Source organism: Hoplias malabaricus, chromosome Y (assembly GCF_029633855.1).
Source record: "Hoplias malabaricus isolate fHopMal1 chromosome Y, fHopMal1.hap1, whole genome shotgun sequence".
Taxonomy (NCBI): Eukaryota; Metazoa; Chordata; class Actinopteri; order Characiformes; family Erythrinidae; genus Hoplias; species Hoplias malabaricus.
In genome coordinates, this window is record NC_089820.1 from 19171307 (window position 1) to 19191398 (window position 20092).

The 20092-nt window shown below is 39.5% G+C and overlaps 1 protein-coding gene across 1 annotated transcript in view; it reads right to left on the reverse strand.

Annotated features, from left to right (window-relative positions):
- LOC136678381 (adhesion G-protein coupled receptor V1-like) overlaps nucleotides 1-20092 on the reverse strand; it is a 155781-nt gene that overhangs the window by 32278 nt on the left and 103411 nt on the right. The window contains exon 84 of the mRNA XM_066656433.1: nucleotides 3028-3144. Coding sequence (XP_066512530.1) covers nucleotides 3028-3144 — 117 coding nt within the window. The remainder of the gene's footprint in view (nucleotides 1-3027; nucleotides 3145-20092) is intronic.

A 20092-nucleotide genomic window follows, 5' to 3' on the forward strand; every position in this document is an offset into this window, starting at 1 on the left:
CTATTGATACAAGCCCTGGTCACATTTAACACACATTCAGCATTTGATTCATTTGACCTTAACATTCCCATGTTTTTCGAATAATCCCAACAACTCCACTTTGTAACTATTTGTCACAGATTATTTGATGTTTAACAGAATTCTTGGATTGATTTTAGTGTGGCATTTCTGAGGTCAAGGCCTGAAAGCATAAAAGCTCTAGCCTTGCACACAGAACCTCCACATGCCTTACAGGTACAGCCCTCAGACAGCGAAGCTACACTGAAATAATACTACTAAAAAAAGATTGAAACTCCCTAAGTCTATTTCCATCATTAATAGCCCCATAAATGGATTATGGAGGAGCTGGAGAACATTTCTGCTGTGCTGGCCTTTGGATGAAACTCAGGAAAATGGGAAAGTAGCAGATTATTATGTAACTGTGTGAAAGTCTGAATTAACACTGGCTCAGTGAGAGCTAGATGTGCCTATGGAATACTTGATGAGCTTGCTTGGGCATTTCATTCAGCTGGAACCATGCCATCAGTCTCTGAGTTTCCTCAGCTGGGTGGAAGGGATATTCTTGAAAGCTACGTGCCCGATAAAATCAGCTTATATCTCATTTCCATTGAGTTACTGTTGTGTGTGTAAATTCCACCAATGGGAGACTGAGATCTATTATTGATTTTGAAACATATACCAAGAGTCTCACCAATCTGAGGAGCTGGTAATGGCTCATTAAATCATTTCAACCTGCCAACTATCAGACCTAAAAAATATATAAAGCTTAAAATAAAATTTCAGAACATATATTAAATCAAACAAATGCAAAACCAGTAGAAACTAATGTGTTTTTGACTTTTATATTTAAAGCTTAAATCAGACACTTATTCAGTGTGACATTTTGTATGCAATTCTAATGTTTGGAGTCTTGCCCAAGGACTCTTCTTTGTGTAGCATCGCCTGCTTACCTTCATGGGGAATTGAACATTGGTTGGTCGTCCGCCAAGGATATTAAACAATGCAAATAACTACATTTCTGTGTCAGTCTCAAGGAGTTAAGCTAATCCTAATCCTACCAGGTTTATAAAAGCTACATAGGTACACTCTACAGATTGTCAGAACTTTAAACCCTTTTCAAACTTAATATTGATCTGATTCTAGAACTTACAGTTCATATTCCCAGTAATGGGCATGGGAATATAACAACATTAGACCAATAGACAGACCATGAACAACTGAAAATGGAAAGTAGGTAGAGCCCAATCCTGAAATGGTTATGAATCATACTAACATGTGGTGTAAGAAATACCTACAAGAATATGTCACACAAATAAATGAGAAAGAGCAACTTTAATTGTTTAGAAATCTAGCCTTAAGCTGCCCTTAAATCTGATATGATTTGCCAGCTGTGATTTTAGGAAAAGAGACACATGCCCAACACATTTTGTTTGTTTCAAGACACAAATAGTTTCCATTGTGAATCATACTTTACCTTTCCAATTACAAACTGAGCTCAATTAGTTCAGTGTGTGTTTCATCTCTCTTTCAGGCACACACACATACACTCTCACATATGCAGGTAATCAGAACCCCTCAAGTTTCATTAGAGCAAATGTGAAATATGACCTCAAACAACCCTGTTTCTCACCTAGTAGGTTTGTTTCTTCATGTAAATCAGAGTAATATCTCAGTGCTCACCATAATAAACATCAAATGCCATGGGGTATTATTCACCCTAAATAAACAAGCAAGCCTTACCATTCACTTTGTTATGCTAAAAAGCAGCTTTATCCCTTAAGTGAGAAAAACAGCCTTTGATTCTGAGAGCTTAAGGTCATATTGAGTTAGGGGCGTACCTCTTGGGTCTGTACTGGGTCCAATTCCTTTTCAAACAGAAAGGGGAAAAACAACCCAATGTTTGCATTTGTGTGCAGGGATTAACAGTGTTCTTGTAACGTTCACTAAGCATGTTCATGCCAAATCCTGTTTCTCCTGGAGCCCTAAGAGAACAAGCTGGCCTTCGTAACATGGGGTGAGGTCACGTCCAAGGCCATGTAAGTTTTAGAACTTTTGAGCGGCAGTACAGAGGGGATTAGTTCAGAAGGGGAAAAGGGTGACGGCTAAAGGATGAGAGTTGGTGGAGGATTTGGGAGAGGTCTCGGAATGGGGCGGCAGGCACGTTAAAATGTCTCCTCTCAAAGGGCCGTGCAAGCAGAACTACACGTAGCTGGAGCAAGTCGTGCATGAGATTACGTAAAACCCCGTGTTTTTAAGTAGGACAGGGATAAATGAGGCCTATTTTTTGTTTCAACTTGGAGGCTATTTCAGCTAAGTGTGGAAGGAGAAGCAAGTTAGCCAGGCCAAGAATCATTTCAAGACTATTAGCAAAGCTCTGATGCTTTTGATATTTGATTGCCAGCAGTTCCATGAAATCCTGATAATTCTGATTTCCTAAACAGATTAACAAACAAAGTTCAAACATATGGACCAAATCCAAAAATGAGCTTGGAAATGAATTGTTTTTGATTCCCTTTACACTCACGGAAACCACGTCTAACTGTTAAAACCAGCTTAGTCTCAGCTCAATGGTGTTAAATGTCTATTATGTAAAATATTTACTCGAAACATTTGAGCTAAATGTGGATTTTGGTGCTTTAAAAATGAATGGATCTTAATTTTGCTTAAAACAATGACTAATACATTGCCCATGGAAACAATATACAATATGATTCATGTTCAGAGATGTTTCTACAAGGATTCTCAGCTATAATTGAATAGGACATAGTTAAGAGTGTGAACTAGAGCTGGAAACTAATGAGACCAAACCGCTCACATTGGATTCATGCGGATTTGGATATAATTTTCCAAAAATGTATGAGGCTTGGCTTGGTTTCACATTTCAGATTTGGGGAAAAAGGTTGGAGCATCATGTTTTGCAGACTGATGCCATTTATAGTAAGTGAACTGTGGGAATTTGTTTTGCTGAAGTATCATTTTTAAAACTTTCTCTTCTAGTAGACATGTGATTCTGTAATTTGCTCCTACCTGTATGAGCATCCAGCTGAACTGACTGAGGTGAAAATAGTGGAAGAAGAGACCCAGAGCTGCACAGCTGTCCTCTGAGAACATCCTTCCCCTGAACGCTGACACCAGGAAGCAAATCTGAAATATACAGAAAAGGGCAGTTACATCAGTTGAAGTCTTGCTACAGTACGAGCTTTAAAAAATTCACACATGCACCATATTCCCATCATACCTAGAAATGTTGACGATGACATTCCAGCCCCTCATAACCCTCAGGCCATTGCTCAGTAAGTTATGGCATGGTAAGTTTCTCAGTGTTTTCTAAATCAGGGCTTTTAAAAGTGCATGAAAAGAACCAAAAATGGGCAACAGCTGCAGACACTACTTTCTGTGAGTTGGGATCTTAGTTTTTAAATCTATAAACATGCAATACTCTTTTATTCCGGTGACTACAAGACTGTGCAGAAATCAGAGACCACACATTTTTTAGGGAAAACTGTCAAAGTTATTCATTGTTTCAGCATTAAGACGAAAATCAGAAACAACAATTACCTGAAAATTACACAAAAGGCTCCAACACTAGGCATAATAATTATTTTTACATTTTCTGTACCTAAATTTGCATTTATTGCAGCTTCATGCCTTTTCAGGAGCTTATCAGAGAAATCTGCAAGGTTAGTTTCCCTGCTTCTTGTACACTGCTTTAAAGTACAGTCCCTCTCAGAGAGAGAGAGAGAGAGAGAGAGAGAGAGAGAGCACAAAAGAAAGGTATCTCTAGAGGGTCCAAGAGTTAAATCTGGGTCAATGAACAAAGAACAATCATTTCCTTATTGGTAACATTTGCACTTAAATAACTTCCACATTCTCAGGTTTATACTATTCTGTTTATGAGGCAAGGTTCCACAGTACAGTATTTTACCTAAGATATCAGGAGTCCCAGTGCAGAAAAGATTCATGCCCCTCACACAAAGACTGCAGAGTAAAAATATTACTATGTAAACTGCTGTCTCACTCACCTATTGTAGGTGCATATTGTGTCACAGTCTGTGACACAGGGATCTAATAAAGAGCCAATGACACACACTATTCTTTGTCACCTAGATCACGTAATTGCAATTACAGCACTGACAGAAAATGCAAATGACATCGGATGCTCCAGTGTCCTCCCACGGTCCAAAAACACACATTGGTAGGTGGATTGGCGACTCAAAGTCCATAGGTGAGTGTGTGAGCATGTGTCACCCTGCAAAGGACTGGTACCCCCTCCAGGATGTGTTCCTGCCTTCCACCCAAGCGATTAGACAGTGAATGAATGAATGAATGATTGAATGAATATTGTGTGCTGTGATCATCTTGATCAACCACAGTTCTAGATGAGTGTCTCTGGGAGTATACTGACTAATCAAGGTAAGTAATCCAACGGAGGGCATTATTTTGCAGGCCAAATGTTGGGCAGATATTAGTCTTAGCTCCAGACATTCCAGCCACAAGTCTGATATTTTCAGTGCTTAACCTGGCCTCACTGTCAGAATTCTCCCAGTTGTGTTCCTATTGGCTCTCTGCGTCCTGCTAAACGTCATGCCAAAATAGAAGACCTGTGATTGGTTCCTTTGGTAACACGTGACTAACTCGGTGCATTTGAATATCTTAGAAGTTGGATTTCAACTGAAATATGTAGAAATATAATCATAATACAATACAAGCATTTGTCTTGACTCTATGAATCTATGCTGGATTTCCCATCAACAGTGTTAAGACTGGACATCTGGACATCTCCTTTATAACCTAGCTCATCTCAATCACAGCTCTGTTGAGCAGTCAGAGGCCTCTACATTCTATCACCACTCAGAAAGAAATTGTCTAATTTAATATTTGCATATCTAATCAAGTTCTCCACAAGCTCACTCTGCTGTGTGCACCTGTTTTGCTGACTCAGACGATGAAGGGCGAGCTATGACACTGCACTTTCTGCTGGCGTATGTAGAGCACTGTGATATTGCCCAGAGAGATGACCTTGCCTTTCACAGACAGATTTGGGTATGACTCATGCACTTCCTCTCTAGGGGGAATCTTCCAGGCCTCAATGAAGGGAGGGGGGGAGGCTAGAGGAACACCAACACCTGCCAAACTGGCCTCATGCTGGGAGACAGATGACTGGCTACAGATGGATCTGTCAAAGCTTTGGTAGATGTAATGCTCCATTCATCAGAACATTGTCATCTTAATCAGTTCTATGCTATGATTCTAATTTGGGCCTTGCTTTGGAATGCACAGTATTTCTGATATACACTAAAACATGCATTTTTACCACAAGAACACTACTTTGTTCTTTTTGTATTTGCTTTCATTCATTTTCTGTAGCCACTTGACTAGGTCTAGAGCCCACCCAGAATCACTGGGCGCAAGGAAGGAACACACTCTCACCCAGTCACTCACACACACGCAACGATGGGCACTTTTGCAAAGACATTCCACCTACCTGCATGTGTTTTTGAACTGCTGGAGGAAACAGGAGCACCGGGTATAAACCCATCCAGACACAAGGAGAACAACTCTTCGCAGACAGTGACCTGAGGTGAGGCTTTAACTCAAAAGTTATTATACTAATTTAAAATTAATTACCTGCTGTAATTTTAAATAATTACACTATTCTGAAAGCATACCTGTGTTTATAATTATACTGAGACACACCTCTCAGATCGTGACTCAATACAGGCCCTACTGGCTACAGTGGTATAAACAAGGCGTCAGTTATATAAATGTAATTTAATGCAATAGCAGAGCTGCCTCCTGGTACAACTAACATATCAGCGTTGAGCTATTCTTAATTGATACATCAAGAAGCGTTGTGATGTTCAGAGATATTTTCCAAGCCAAATATGGATTGGCATATAGTACGCTGACCAATAGGGACACAGTACACATACTGCACAAGAGTTTACCTGAGCTTTCACAGTCATATAAATCAAAAACTGCCAACCTAGCAACAGGATGTTACTAATAATCTACATAAATAAAAAAAAACAAGCCAGGGTTTATCAGAGAAGACGCAGAGTGCCTGGTTCAAACTGGAAAAAAAGAGAAAGAAAGAAAGAAAATGACAAAGCTAAACGTTAATATGAACCTTTATTCTGTTAGTTTCAGTAGGGAATATATATAGAATCATGACTACAGTCTGTTCAGCTGGTAGTGCCAGGAAATGAAAAACACTGGTGTAAAGGGAACTGGGTTATAAACTATTAGTGTGAGACTCTTCCAAAGAAAACAAAAAGGTGGCCCTCTTGCTGGATTACAGTGGCAGGCTCTGTTAAGTGCCAGTCAGAAAGGAAGACCCAAATTAAAGTGTTCCAAGTAGTTTTCACATAGGAAAACTTTAGGTTTGAGCTAGGTTTGAGGAACTGGGCTGACAGTAAGTGAACTTCCTGTTTGTATAATGCTGAGTGTAAGTGTGGGTGTGGGAGGCTGGGAGGGGGCGGGCGTCCTGGATCACGCATGTTGACCAGGTGGTTTGCTGGGAAGTGTGATTCCACACAGTGGTGATCTGGCTGGGGCAAACCGCACTGCGGCCAAAGGCTCAGCGTGAGTTAGTCAGCAAAGGCCCAGTGTAATCCCGACCACACAAACACTAACTGTCCCTGGTGCACTGAAGGTCTCTGAATGTCACGATTCCCATGCCTCATGCTGTTTGTGGCCTACATTTCAGCTTCCAAGGGATGAGTGATTAGGTACAACATGCAAAGGTTATCTTTGTTGTTTATCTTCAGAACTTAATACACACTCTAGTGCCTGGGCAATGACCCCGGCGCTATCAACACTGACCATTTCTTTTTGAAAATTTATTAAAAATACCGAGAACAAAATGTCAATTTTGAGCCACATATTTGATGTTGTAATTATCACCTTGATCTAACATGAGAACAATCAGTCGCTTGGATGTGAATTTCTTAAATTGTAATATAAATTAATATGGGTTTACACTTTTAAAAAATAAAGGTGATACAATGATTTCTATGAGCGATGCCATAGAGAAACCACTTTTTTTGTTCCATAAAGATGTTAAGAGATGTTAAAGAACCTTTAAAAGGTTTAAAAATCCATCACCATGGAATCAAAACTGGTTCTTCTATGGCACTGCTCAAAGAACCTTTTGTAGCACCTTTATTTTTAAGAGTGTAGCTTCAGGGTTAGGGTTAATTTAACAAAATGGTGAAGAAGGGTGGTGTAGTGTCAAGAAAGGGTCAAGAAGATTGAGCTTGTAAAACAATACTCTCTTATGTACTGACATTAAATCTAAGTGGTTAGTGAGTTGGCAGCGTGCTGTTTGGCTAGCCTGCTTAACTGCAAAAAGTTCACACAAACAGAAGTGGAGCTGTATGGAGATTTGTATTGTCTCTCTTAAAACCTCAAAATTCTAACTACACATTTAAATATTTGTACACATTTGTGAATTTAAAATATTATTATTAGTTTATTTTTGTGCATTTCAGTTTAATAGTAGATTTGGATTTTTCATGTACGTAGATGCTCAAACACAACTGCAAACGTCTGTACATTCATTAATTACATTCACTGTTTGTAACTGCTTATACAGTCCAGGGTTGTGGAATGTCTGTACATTTGTGAATATTGTTTTACAAGCTCCAAATCTTTTTGACCTGCAAGGCAGTGGGAGGTATGAAGATAACAGAGTGGGCCCTCTTTGTAACTCCAAAGATTACGCTTAGGATTTCATGGTCTTATCCTGTGTAATTTCAAATGTCTCTTTAAAATGTAGAGAAATGTGAAACAAAATGAGTCTAATTTGAAATAAAACTTTCAAATCATATGAGACTTTAATGCACAATAAGCACAGCGTGATGTTTGCCTTTTTCTGAAACTATAATACGTTTGACCCCTATTTGCCAAAGAACACTCCAGTTGAGTTCAACAAAATGATGTCGAACATACCGAACCGTAGGGGCTCCAGGGACAGCTTCGGTGACGCACACTAAAGCGCAAAACATGTTTTGGGCTATCCCAGAATTCCCCGGGGCAGATAACAAATGAGGCAGGGGACTGGAGCTTAGATTAGCTTTCTGCGTAATGCAGGCTCTCTCAATCAATCACATCAGTAACTCTAGACCCCCTTTGTGAGAAACAGGGGCACCAACCTCGCTCCTCTAATGACCTTCCTGGTTGTCCGTATCTGGTCCCTGATTGATCAAAACACCTTATGTAACAAGGGAAAATAGAAAATGGTGGATATAGTTTGGGCTTGTTAGAGTTGTTTGTGAACACTGTTCACTATTGCAAAAAAAGGATACCTGTGTTTGGCTAAACTAATCCCAGGATTACTAAGAGCAAGACTTGACGAAAGGAAGTAAATATTAGGAATCTTAAACAACAGCATCACAAAGAAAGTGTCATCTGATTGACACCCATAGTTGGCTCTTAGCCAGTCAAATCCCTTATGCATGTATTGTAAATACAGGTAAGCGGAGTTTCAACTTGACAGTTTGCAAGAACTCTCCCTGAGGCATTGGAAGTAGACTCTGATGACATAAGAGGAGCTTGAGAGGGTGGCTTAGCCAGGGGGTGGGACTAGGGGTGGGAGACCATGGATAGAGGATTAGAAGGCCCAACCCTGGGATTCATCTACATAAACAGCAGGCAAGAGTAATTAAGAGCACAGCTCTCCACTGAAAATTCCCAATAGTGTCTGGAAATACACCATTATACATGAAGATGTCTAAACACATCATATCCCCCTGTCCAATTTCAACTTTTTAAATGAGCAAACTTTGGAAATTAAGTTCAGCAGAGCTGCTCAAGCTAAATGCTCCGTAACCTTTTGCTAATTAACCTTTAAAACGGTATAAAACAAACATCTGGGTCCCAATTTCTCCCCAAAATGTCACACTGAGCCGAGAAATGTCAGTCTCTTCTCACCGGGCACACAGTTCCTGATAGACGGAAGAGAGCTTTAGAGACAAAGGGTTTCAGCCTCAAGCTGCTCCCTCACTGTGGTCTGTCATTAGCAGCAGGAGGATGACAGTGACACTCAGGGGCAGGCACTGAAAGATGACTCATTCGCAGCTCTTCTCAGATCACTATTATCAGCCTCTTAATGACAGCCCAGGCACTCTGCCAGTACAACTTACACAACACGCAAGTTGAGATACCCAGATACGCAGGCCATTTTCTCCTTGACACTCTGCCTTTAGAAGCAGTGACTTTTTGTTAGTTTTTTCTTTTTGGCTTCTAACTGCTGTAGTGACTGAAGATGGCAAAAAGCCAGGCATCTCTTTATATGCATGTTTTAGATCAGCTGGAAGACACTTCAAAGCTAAGAGTTGTGTGCTGACATTAATCCGATCCATTCTCTGTTGATGAGAGCTGAGACGTCGACTCCTCAGATATGAGCTGAGTGGGGAGGATAGGAAAAGTGGGGCTTAAAATAGCTGTGATCCATGCATTAAGGACCCTTCACCGAGACTGATAGGTGACATGGAATAGACTGGATGAGGGTAAAATATGAAAGCACAGCTAAAAGGACAGTTGGACAGTTTGTCCTGGGTTCATTCTTAAATCATGTTCATGGAATAGAGTTTAGAAGTCAGATCAAGGGTGATTTGGCTTTATATTTACCCTACACTGTCATAAACAACTATATAAACAACAACAACAACAAGAGGAACACAAGTCTTATCAGTCCCAGTCTTCAGAGGTTTTGACATAAGTTTTCCAAATCTCAAATGAATAGTGTGCAATATATAACTACATTAATTATAACACAAAAGTTGGGTGCTGCAATATTTATCTTGTAGGTTTAGACCATTTTCAGGTACCAATTTTGAATAAAACTACATTTATAAATGTTTATCAGTAGTTTGCTATCTGTTTATTAATGGTTATTAATTAGGTTGTAAACACAATGATAGAAAGTGTAACCTTTAATTTGCCAAATACAGGAGGTCCTCAGGTTACGTCAGTCCCGAGTTACGATGTTTCGTGGTTACGACACATCTCCCATTTACTGTATAAAGCCTTGTTTCGACTTAAGTGGTTTTGCGTCGTAAAGGTCGTAACGTGAACTTCGCGTTTGGTGTGTGCGGCGGAACAATACACGGTTACGCGGCTCGGGACCGAGGAGGATAGGTGTTAGGATAGGATAAGTGCTTACAGTATGTTATTTACGTACAATATGTACGTATGTTCCGACTTACAACGTTGATCCGTTCCTACGTCGCGTCCTAAACCGATTTTCGGTGTAAGTCGAGGACCCCCTGTATTTACGCGCTTTGTCATCTCCATCAATCAGAATTAAGCCTGTCAACAGCAGCTAACATTTATTAATGAGTTTAACCATTTAATCACCAAATCGAATCAATTAATCCCTGATAGAATTACATTTTTAGTAATGTTTGATTATGCTGTGTGTACCTTAACATATGAAATGACTAAATGCAAACTGTATTTACCTTAAAATTCCCAGGATCTGACACTTTCAGAATCAGACATCATATGCCCTTTTCATCTCTGTGCTAAAATGTGTATTAATTACCTTTAAAGTATTTACAACATAATTAACCAGAATGTAAGAAAACATGTCTTATTTTAAGTCAAATTCTCTGGATAATGCATTAATCAAAAAGCTTTCTCTATGGCCTGAGTATGTGGCACACATGGATGTTGTCATTGTGAAAAAAGCACCTCCCCCTACTTAGAGAACAGACTGTAAATGAGTCTAACAGACTGTGCCCTTAGGCTGTTTTCCGTTCCGATCAGGCAGACAGGTAAAGCACAGTGCCAACTCTCCTGAGGATATCTAGCTGTCTGGAGTGTCATAACCATGTACAAAAACATCCAGCAGCATGCATCAACGAGAACATACACAGCTGAACTATATGCTGAACACTGACAATAATCCACAGCACTAAAACAGACTCAACTGAGCTGTTCCTTATCAGTTTACTGCGTTTGGGAACAGACAACACCATACAATGTATCAGACAAAGTTGCGCTATAGGGGCAACATTTTCCACTTCTAAAGGAAGGGCAGAATAACAGACTGCCCTCCCCCAATGTAAAAGCCACCCGAAGTGATAATTACGAGACAGTAGAGGATCTTAGTCTACCTCCCCCCTTTAAGGAAGCAGAGATGGTTTGGTTGTTTCCTGTGTGGAGCATGAGAACCATGTGTGTTTGTCATCAAGCACCAAGGCCACGACGATCCAGGATGTCTATTGGCCGACTGAGCCAGCCTCCTCAAAACACAGAGCAATCAGCAGTCTGGCTTCTCTCCTGTTGATGCCGCATGGGTGGAGGATGTATATGTTGTTTCTGAATTTGTGCCTATTACTTTGCTTATTTGAACTTTGACCCTGATTATTTAGACTGTGAGTGGAAGAAAAAAAGGGTATAGTTTAGTTTGTTAAGGTTAGGGCTGAGCAATGTGGACCACTGAGATCCCCATAAATAATTAGCTTTAAAAATGAATAATAATAATAATAATAATAATATTGTTGTAGTTGTTCTTCTTATATTTTAATCAAGATTTGAAATGTACAGTTCGACCTGAGGGCGTAGTTCTAATGATAACAGTTCAGCAGTGTTGAATCACCTGTGTGAACCCAAAGTGAAGTCACTGAGAGCTTTTTTTTTGAATGGAAACAATTGACCGCCCAGTTTTGTACAAAGCATTTCAAACTGAATAGAAATCGGTTGCTGCGAATGCTTTTTCACTGACACACACCACACAGATACTCTCAGTAATTCTATCAGAAGATCAATTCCCTCCTGCTAGCCATCACAAGGCAATTGATCTGGCTGCTGCTGATGCTGCTTTAGCACTGGGCTATTAATAGTAGCGGCCAAAAAGATGACATCAGTGAGAGTACAGCGCTCTGCCAGACTGGTACTCTCTGTCTCTCTCTCTCTCTATATAACTCTCTCTCTCTCTCTCTCTCCACCCCCTTTCCTCCTCCCCTAACTGCTACCGGTCTGAACTAGCTAGTTCCAGCTTCGGCAGCATCGTGGGTGTTTCCTCAGCTGCTTTTGTTCTGTGAAAGTGAGGCTGTGTGCTGCACGTAGCTCATAGACCTGCATCCCTCTGTTTTTTATCCCCATTATTTCACATCACTCTTTCCTTCTTTTTTTATCCCTCTCTCTCGCCCCATCCTGGTCGAGCCCGTTCTCCAGTCATTATATCCACTTGTCTTAATGACTTATTTCAAGCAGGCTTAACTATAATCAAGGTCTGATGGAAGGAATTACCTGGCTGGGCCTCAGCTGTTTTCTCAGTGTTTCTGACAGTATGTGACTTAGTCGTGTGTGTGTGTGTGTGCGTATGTGTCTGTAAGAGTACGTGTTTGGCAGACTTACAGTTGATGAAATTCCAGCCAAAAAAAGAGATTCATATGGTAAAGACTGCGTTCGCAGGGCAGTGAGGAGAGGCAGTCACCATGACTCAGATGTTCACTCAGCTGCCCTTTTTCAAAGATATGAAGAAATAACAAGTAGCGGTGGTGGTTTCATGCGCTAGCAGAACTGTAAGTCAGGAATCACAGAAGAAGCAAACCACTAGACCTCAGAGGCAAAATCCTGGACGGGATATTTCATAATCGGTGGCAAGAGAAGGAAATCTGGCAATGGAATGGGAGCAAATCTACAGCCAAAATTCTCTAATAACTTCTGTCGAATCTACAGTTTGTTGAGAGATTCCAAGTAGTAATCTTTGGAGGAGTGTGATTGCCATATGCATTAGTGACGAAGTAATCAATCATGTGGCACAAGAGACAGATTTATAAGATTGGATGTAATGAATTGTCATACTGGGCAATACTAAATGTAGATTTATATGAGAAACAAGATACACTACGAATTAAATAAATGGGTGTGTCCATTAGCCTGTTTCTTCCTGTAATAGATACCAAACGTAGAATTGAATGCTTTATAACATGCAATATAGATTATGCAAGCTGCCAACTGATGACTGCTGATTTGCTAATGTGCCAGTGGTAAATTTGATACTAAATATATTGTAGCTGTCCAAAGGGAATCATGTATTAATAAATCAATGATAATGACATATAGGAGAAAAAAAAAAAAAAAAACCTTCTTAACTTTCAATGGAAGTCATCCTTATTCCATGCCATTTTGGAGCATTTCTATTGGTTAATTCATTATGAAATTTTCACCTAATGTTGAAAGTAAATGTGTGGAATTTGGCGATGAACAGAGCTTAAATTTGGATTCTAAAATAACAAAAGTTACATATGTTCCAATATAACCCATTAGTCATTCAGTAGTAACAGATAGTGGACAACTGGCACTTGGGATAGGTCACTCTCAGGGAGCTGCATGACAATAGACCTTGTTCTTGTTTACACTGTACTGGTACAATAGTAAATATCACCCTGCAGGAAGTAGCCTACTGCAAGCACTTTATAATCAGCCACCCACAACATACCTGCCCATTCTCCCTGTGAGGTTTATTAGCTTGTACTGAATGATGTCTTCACTGTAAAGCAGCATATTTGATAAATGAGACTACAGCAATAAATATTGGTCCACTTCACACTATATGCTACACACCTACTATATTTTACTATTTGAATAGTAAATGTTCTTAGTTCAAAGACAAAAAAATGAAAAAAGTGAAGTGAATGGTAAGCCTCACTGTTAAACAGAAGATACCGTCCCCTTACTCCATCATCACATGCTTTTATCATTTCTCTCATGACTACAGGCCGTGGCCACATCAGCTATCTCAGTGTCAGATAATTCAGGCAGAAACGGACACTGCTGGCTAGCCAAAACAGAGGTGGCCATGGGAACATGCTCATAAACAGACCTTCACAATGGCTGTGGCGGTCAAATGCAGAGTACGAAAGCAAACTCACTGAGGCCCTGCACTCAGAAAATAAATGCTGAATAAAATCAATAAGGAAGTCCTCAAAGTTCAAAGTCCTGTATTAAATTTAGATGTTTTTTCTGGCATCTGGTTCATATCTGGTTCTGGGTAAGAGAGATGAATGATTCTGGGTACTAACTGCAAGGTTAGATTCCATACAGGGAAGTTAGGTTTGCAACTGAATGCATAACCAGCATAAACACATGGTAGAACATTACTAGCAAAACACTCTGAAATCAGAACCTTCTGAAGCACTGTCATCTAACTTTCAAAACATTAGAACAAAATGTTACTAACAATGTACTTCAGTCAGCACACAGAGTTCTGGCTGATGGTTTGGAGAGAGATACTTCAGTATGTTCTGAGGCATATAAGGATGTCTACATCTACCTAAGCCAATGCCAGTCTGTCTAAAAGAAGACGGGTTACCAGCACTTCACTCTCGTAATGACAACAATCAGTAGGCCATCACGACATTTTCAGATTTCAACCCAGGAACGATAGTCATGCACTATCTGCTCTCTTTGTCACCAGCGTTTCTTCTCTTAAAGCTGACTAAGGACTAGATGTGACAAAAGAATGAACTTCCAAAACTACTTCAGGCTGAGGAGTTCTTTCAGGGACACAAATCAGCATACTTTTCACAAACTGTTCTAGCTGACATTGTGGATCTAGAGTGCCCCCTATAGGTCTGCTTTGATTACTGTTGAAAACAAGCACAAGAAAACAGCAGGTTGAGGAATAGAAACGCGACAAACAGCAGATTCTCATCAACCAAATCAGATCAAACAACTATGCAGTCAAGGAACCGAAACAAAAGAACCCCAAAATAGCCAAGGACTTTAATGAAATCGATTGTTGATGCTTTCCTTCCTCACTTGTCTGTATGCGCATCCTGCACACACTTGTTGGAAACCTGGCAACCACACTATTACTTCAACTATTCCAGTTTGCTTCATAGCATCCTTCCTTTTCCCCCTCAGACTGCTCTGGGCTTCATCACTGAGAGGTGCTCACTTCACACACAGGAGTCTGAATAGCCTTCTACGGCTTATATGAGAAAAACGTATTTAGACTAAGGGTTATATCCTCTAATCAATACTTGCTAGGAAGTTGTACAAGGCAGACTGAATACATGCATGTTATGTAATGGTATGTTAGAGGTGTGGTTAAAGAGATCTATGGGAAAATGTTATTTATTGAAGATAAAACATGACAAATTAATTACAATAACCATATGACGTAGATCACTTATTATTGTAATTGCTATCTCCATACCTGGGAGGTTGGCCATTATTCCATAATGTTCTCTTATTGAAATCTTTAGGTGAGCATTGTAGCGTTGACCACACTGGGACTGACCCCAGCAGAGCATTATTATAGGTATTAAAGGTAAGTAGTGTTCTAAAACCACACTTCACATATTATACCAACAAACACCCAGCATGTATAATATAGCTTTTAATCACCAATTTCATTTGATAAATATCCTTTAGCAAATAATATCAGTGAATCAACAACCGTCACTCCAATTTCTCCATTTTATATGAGATTCAAACCTTATTTCATCTGTCACTAAATGTGTTCTACCTCAACTGTTTTTCTCAGCCGGGTAACGCTGGCTTAAGGCCATGCTAAGTAAGTATTCCCCCCGTCAACAAACAGGCACAGAGGCTGTCGGTCAGGTGAAGCTGGAGCTTTGCCCTGTCTCACCCTCCAAAGTTCAGGCCAAGTGAATCACTCACACGTCCCGGGCTTTCCAAAAATAGAGCAGGGTCCACAGAGAGAGTTCAGGGGTCCAGAGGTCCAAGAGGGTGGCGCTGAGAGGCAGTGACAGGCGCAGCCAACGCAGCCCCACTGACATGAGGCCAGACTCGGAGGTGGAACCATGTGTACAGCATGAACAACCACAACTGACAGTGGTAGGAGTTCGCTCTCAAAGCACAAGGCTTTGTTTTTTAAACAGCCAAGACATCTTTGTTGTTTTTTTTAGGTGTAATGCTGCTAAAAGGCTTATATTCCACTTCACAAGCATCACAAATTACTCTAAAAACTAATCTGTTAGAGTAGCTTATGTGTTTCCTAGTACACTGTCAAACAGCCTCAGTCAAATGTTTGGACACATATTCTCATTAGTCATTGGTGGTATAGGGCTATTCACTGTGTACCAGCCCCTCCCTCTGCACAACCCAAGTTATGGTCTCAAACACATTAAGAAGGTGAGCAGTTCTACAAATTAACTCCTGACGAGGCCACGGCTGTTCACTGAAAACCATTCCAGGTGATGACCTCACGAAGCTGATTGAGAGAACGCCAAGAGTGTACAAAGCATGTCTTTCATATTCATTTACAATGTAGATTATAAAGTAATAAGAAAAAACACTGAATGAGAAGAACTCATTCAAACTTTTGACTGGAACCCTACATTCACAATATGTGGAAAATGGCCCAAAACAAAGGAAACACTCCCTAAATGGGCATGTCCAAACTGGTTTTGACTGGGTTGACTATATTTAAGGAATAAAATCCTGGCATGCTTTTCACTGTTATGTCTTTTTATGATTATTTAGTAATAAAACCATGACATCCAGCATCACACTACATAAGCAAGTCTACTGATATTACTTAAGAGGTCAGGATGCAATATTCTATGTGCACAGTTTTGCCTTTGCTGAGCTAGTCTCTCCAGGTCTCTCCAGTGCAAAACAGAGTAAGTGACATTCAGATCCCAGACATGCCCTGCTGATCTGCAAGATTTAGAAATAGAGAAGGAATCTCCAAACTATTACATTAATACGGTTGTCAGCATGTGAAAACTAGTAAACACAGCTCCTACCTCAGACAGTACAGTAGGCATTAGACAGTAGAGTGTAGGACCTGGAAGAATGAAACATTATGCAAGAATAACCACAGCTTGGAAAGTAACTATATGTACATTGCTTCCCTGAAAACGCATTGACAATCCATGTTTTGCAGTGCTACATTCATGGCTGATGGGCATGTAGGGGTAGTTAACTATGTCAAAGATCACGCTGATACTATTTGCAGAGCTTTTTACGGAAACACAAAACGAGTTCAAGGTCTGATATGTTCCAGAATTGGGTCTATTGCTTAGTAGCCAAGCTCACTGCTGGCAAAAAAGACAAAATATGGTCTGAGGTTCAGAGTCTACACACACACACACTTACATATCAGTGTTTGTACTTAAAAACACTGTTTTGAAAAAGAAAAAGCCAGAAAAGCATTTTTCATAGCCTACATTTACTGCTTAAATTCATGGTGTTTAAGAAACATTTGAGTTCACCACTACAGCACTTTACTGCGAATACTGATCCACCTACAAGCCGATTGTCAGTTGATGGAGAAGAAAAACCTCCTTAACATTCAATGTAATGTAACAAGCTTTAATTCAAAGTCATTTTGGTTATTATTGACTGTGGAGGTTTTGATACAACCAAAAAGTATGAATGCTCAATTTATACCAATATTTTGCAGATATAATTTTTAATTTCCATAATCAAGCATGTTCAAAGCTTCACCCCTGGCTAGTTTTGTTCTTTATTTGTTGTTCTGCATCCTTACACTCGATACAAATCTGAGAACCATCCATATGAAAACAACAAAACAATCCAGTGAATGATTTGCTCAGAAATAACCTTTGAAAATTCGACAATGTCCAGCAAAAGCAACTGACATGTTTTCTCTTTTCAACGTCAAAGACTGATTCATAACAATAAGGAGAATGCTATTAGATCAGGAAATCAGAAGCATGCTGCTGTGTTGCACTGTACAGACACTTGCCGTTATGCAACAGCTGTCTTGACCTTTAGAGAAAAAATATATATTAAAAGCTTCCAAGACTTTAAAACGCTACTCATCTTTTATCTATGCTTTGACAGTCGCCGTCAAGATGCAGTTAGAAATGTTTCCAATCTTTCTTTTTCCTGTCTTGCTTCTTTCCTTCGGTTTTTTTGACGTCAAGACTTATTCTCTGCGTAGTTAATAGCTATAACATTCAGATGTAATCATGTTAGTTAATAACAAGGTGGCTACACAATAAATATTCACTGATTTATATAGTTGGTAATTTTATTAATATTTAATAAATTAATTAAAATTAATAAATTTATTATTATATTTATTTTAATGTTAAGACCTCAGGAACATAAATAAATAAATAAATAAAATATATCCACTGCAACACAGACACTGCCACTAAATGAACGTGTACAATCAGCAGTTTTTATTGGCAATACCTCCCCTGGTCTCAATAAGTAACAAGGGAGAAATAATGGATATATACAAACAGGCTGAACCTATAATGATTCTCTAAACCTCACCTAATGCACTATGAAGGTAATAAATTAACAGCTTCTACAGCCAAAAAATGCACTCACTTTATGGTTAATATAAATCTGTTTATATAGTTTTGCAGGCTGCAGAACTACATATCAAACATTTAGTGCTATTTTTGAAGTCATAACACAGCTTTGTGACCTACATTTTTATATACATTTGTAATATTTTTTTACTGCAGGCAATAACATCTTTCATTGATGGTGTATGTCTCTACTGTAAGATAAACTAATGATTTAAATTTAAATTTTTGTTTAAAATGAATGTGTTATAAAAACTAAAGACTGATTCTAGTTCTGTCCACCTATAAGTCCAATGAACTATTATTTTTCTTTTTTTACACTGTATCCCACTGGTCTGTGGGCCTTTTGCCAGGAAACGTGGTACAAGAATGTAGGTTAGTCTGTCTATGAGGGCACCCTGTTTGAGGCACTTTGAGACAAGCGATTAGCTCACAGTTCTCTACAGTCAGGAAGAGCAGGGTCTTGACCTCTGCAGCGTGCTTCCAATTTGCCTAACACCCCCGTGAAAAAAAGATCCAGGCTCCAGTCCGGTACGAGCCAGATTTCTGAAAGGGCCGACCTGGACCGGGAGGTGAAGGATCTCCATTTTGCACTTTGTCTGAGTCAAACGGACAAGCGTGGGCACAATTTGATTAGAGGAAATGCAGCAAGGCTGATTTGGCATGCCTCGTCCTAACATGGTCTGGTCCAGCTAATCAGATCGAGTCGTGGGATCATCACGTTGTTTGGATTCACTGGGCTATGTTTGTGTTGATTGAGTGGAGAGACCCACACACACACCAGGACATAACAAAAACCCTGACATATACACTAACAAACAATTGCAAGGACACGAACAATGACATTTAACAGTATATTTTCAGTACATTTTCTGTAATATTTCATTTCTTTTTGAACATTTTTCTATTTATTTCAGAAAACTAACGTTCAGTGTTTGAAAGAAATCTGCAGGTACTTTTTCTACATGCCCACAATTTTGTCTTAGATGTTCATGCAATTGGTTTCATCACTACACATTTATATCCATTAAATGGATGTTCAGTTTTGGTGTTCTAAAGCAATATTTACTTCCTTTTTTTCAGTAGGAGCTTGTTGTTATATTTTTAATTTTTAGCTTCACACTGAAAAAACCCTTCTACTTAACAATGGTTATAAAAAATATAATATGTGGCTTTCGCCAACAGTTGGACTGTTTGGTTGGTTGATATTTTGGGTTTTCAACAGTGTATTTCATTGTTTTCCCAAGTCCACCAACAAAGTCAAAAGAGCTTTGTCCTGAAAATGTGCAGAAACACACCACCAGAAGCTCACATCTTTGTAAAAGCAAAGGAAGAGTGGGAAGGACATGAATTACACAGGGCCTGAGTGCTTCTTCCTTTCCCTAACTTTCTCACAAATCCTCCTTTTCCCTCTCTCAGAGTTTCTAACGTCAGCAGAGACTGGCGCGTCACTGTCTTGTTTATTGATTCACAGTAAACCAGCATTCAGGATAAACTCTCTCAGCACTGCCCTCACTATCAGCCACTCACAGCTGAAAACTTCAGCTACACAACAATTATTACCAGTTATAAACAAAGGACCAAGCTCTGGGATTTCAGAACCGTCATTCCCTGAGGACAGCTGCAGAATAATGTGCTCATAAAGACAGGGCAGGAAAGGCTACTTTGGAGTGAAGTCACTTTGGATTCAATAGACGCTTTTCAAGAAGGTTATTTGTATAAAACGTGTGGACATTTAAAGAAACTGCACATAATGTGAAGCTCAGAAATCCTTCAACAGGTGTTTGTTAGAAGCACAATTCCAAGTAAATACC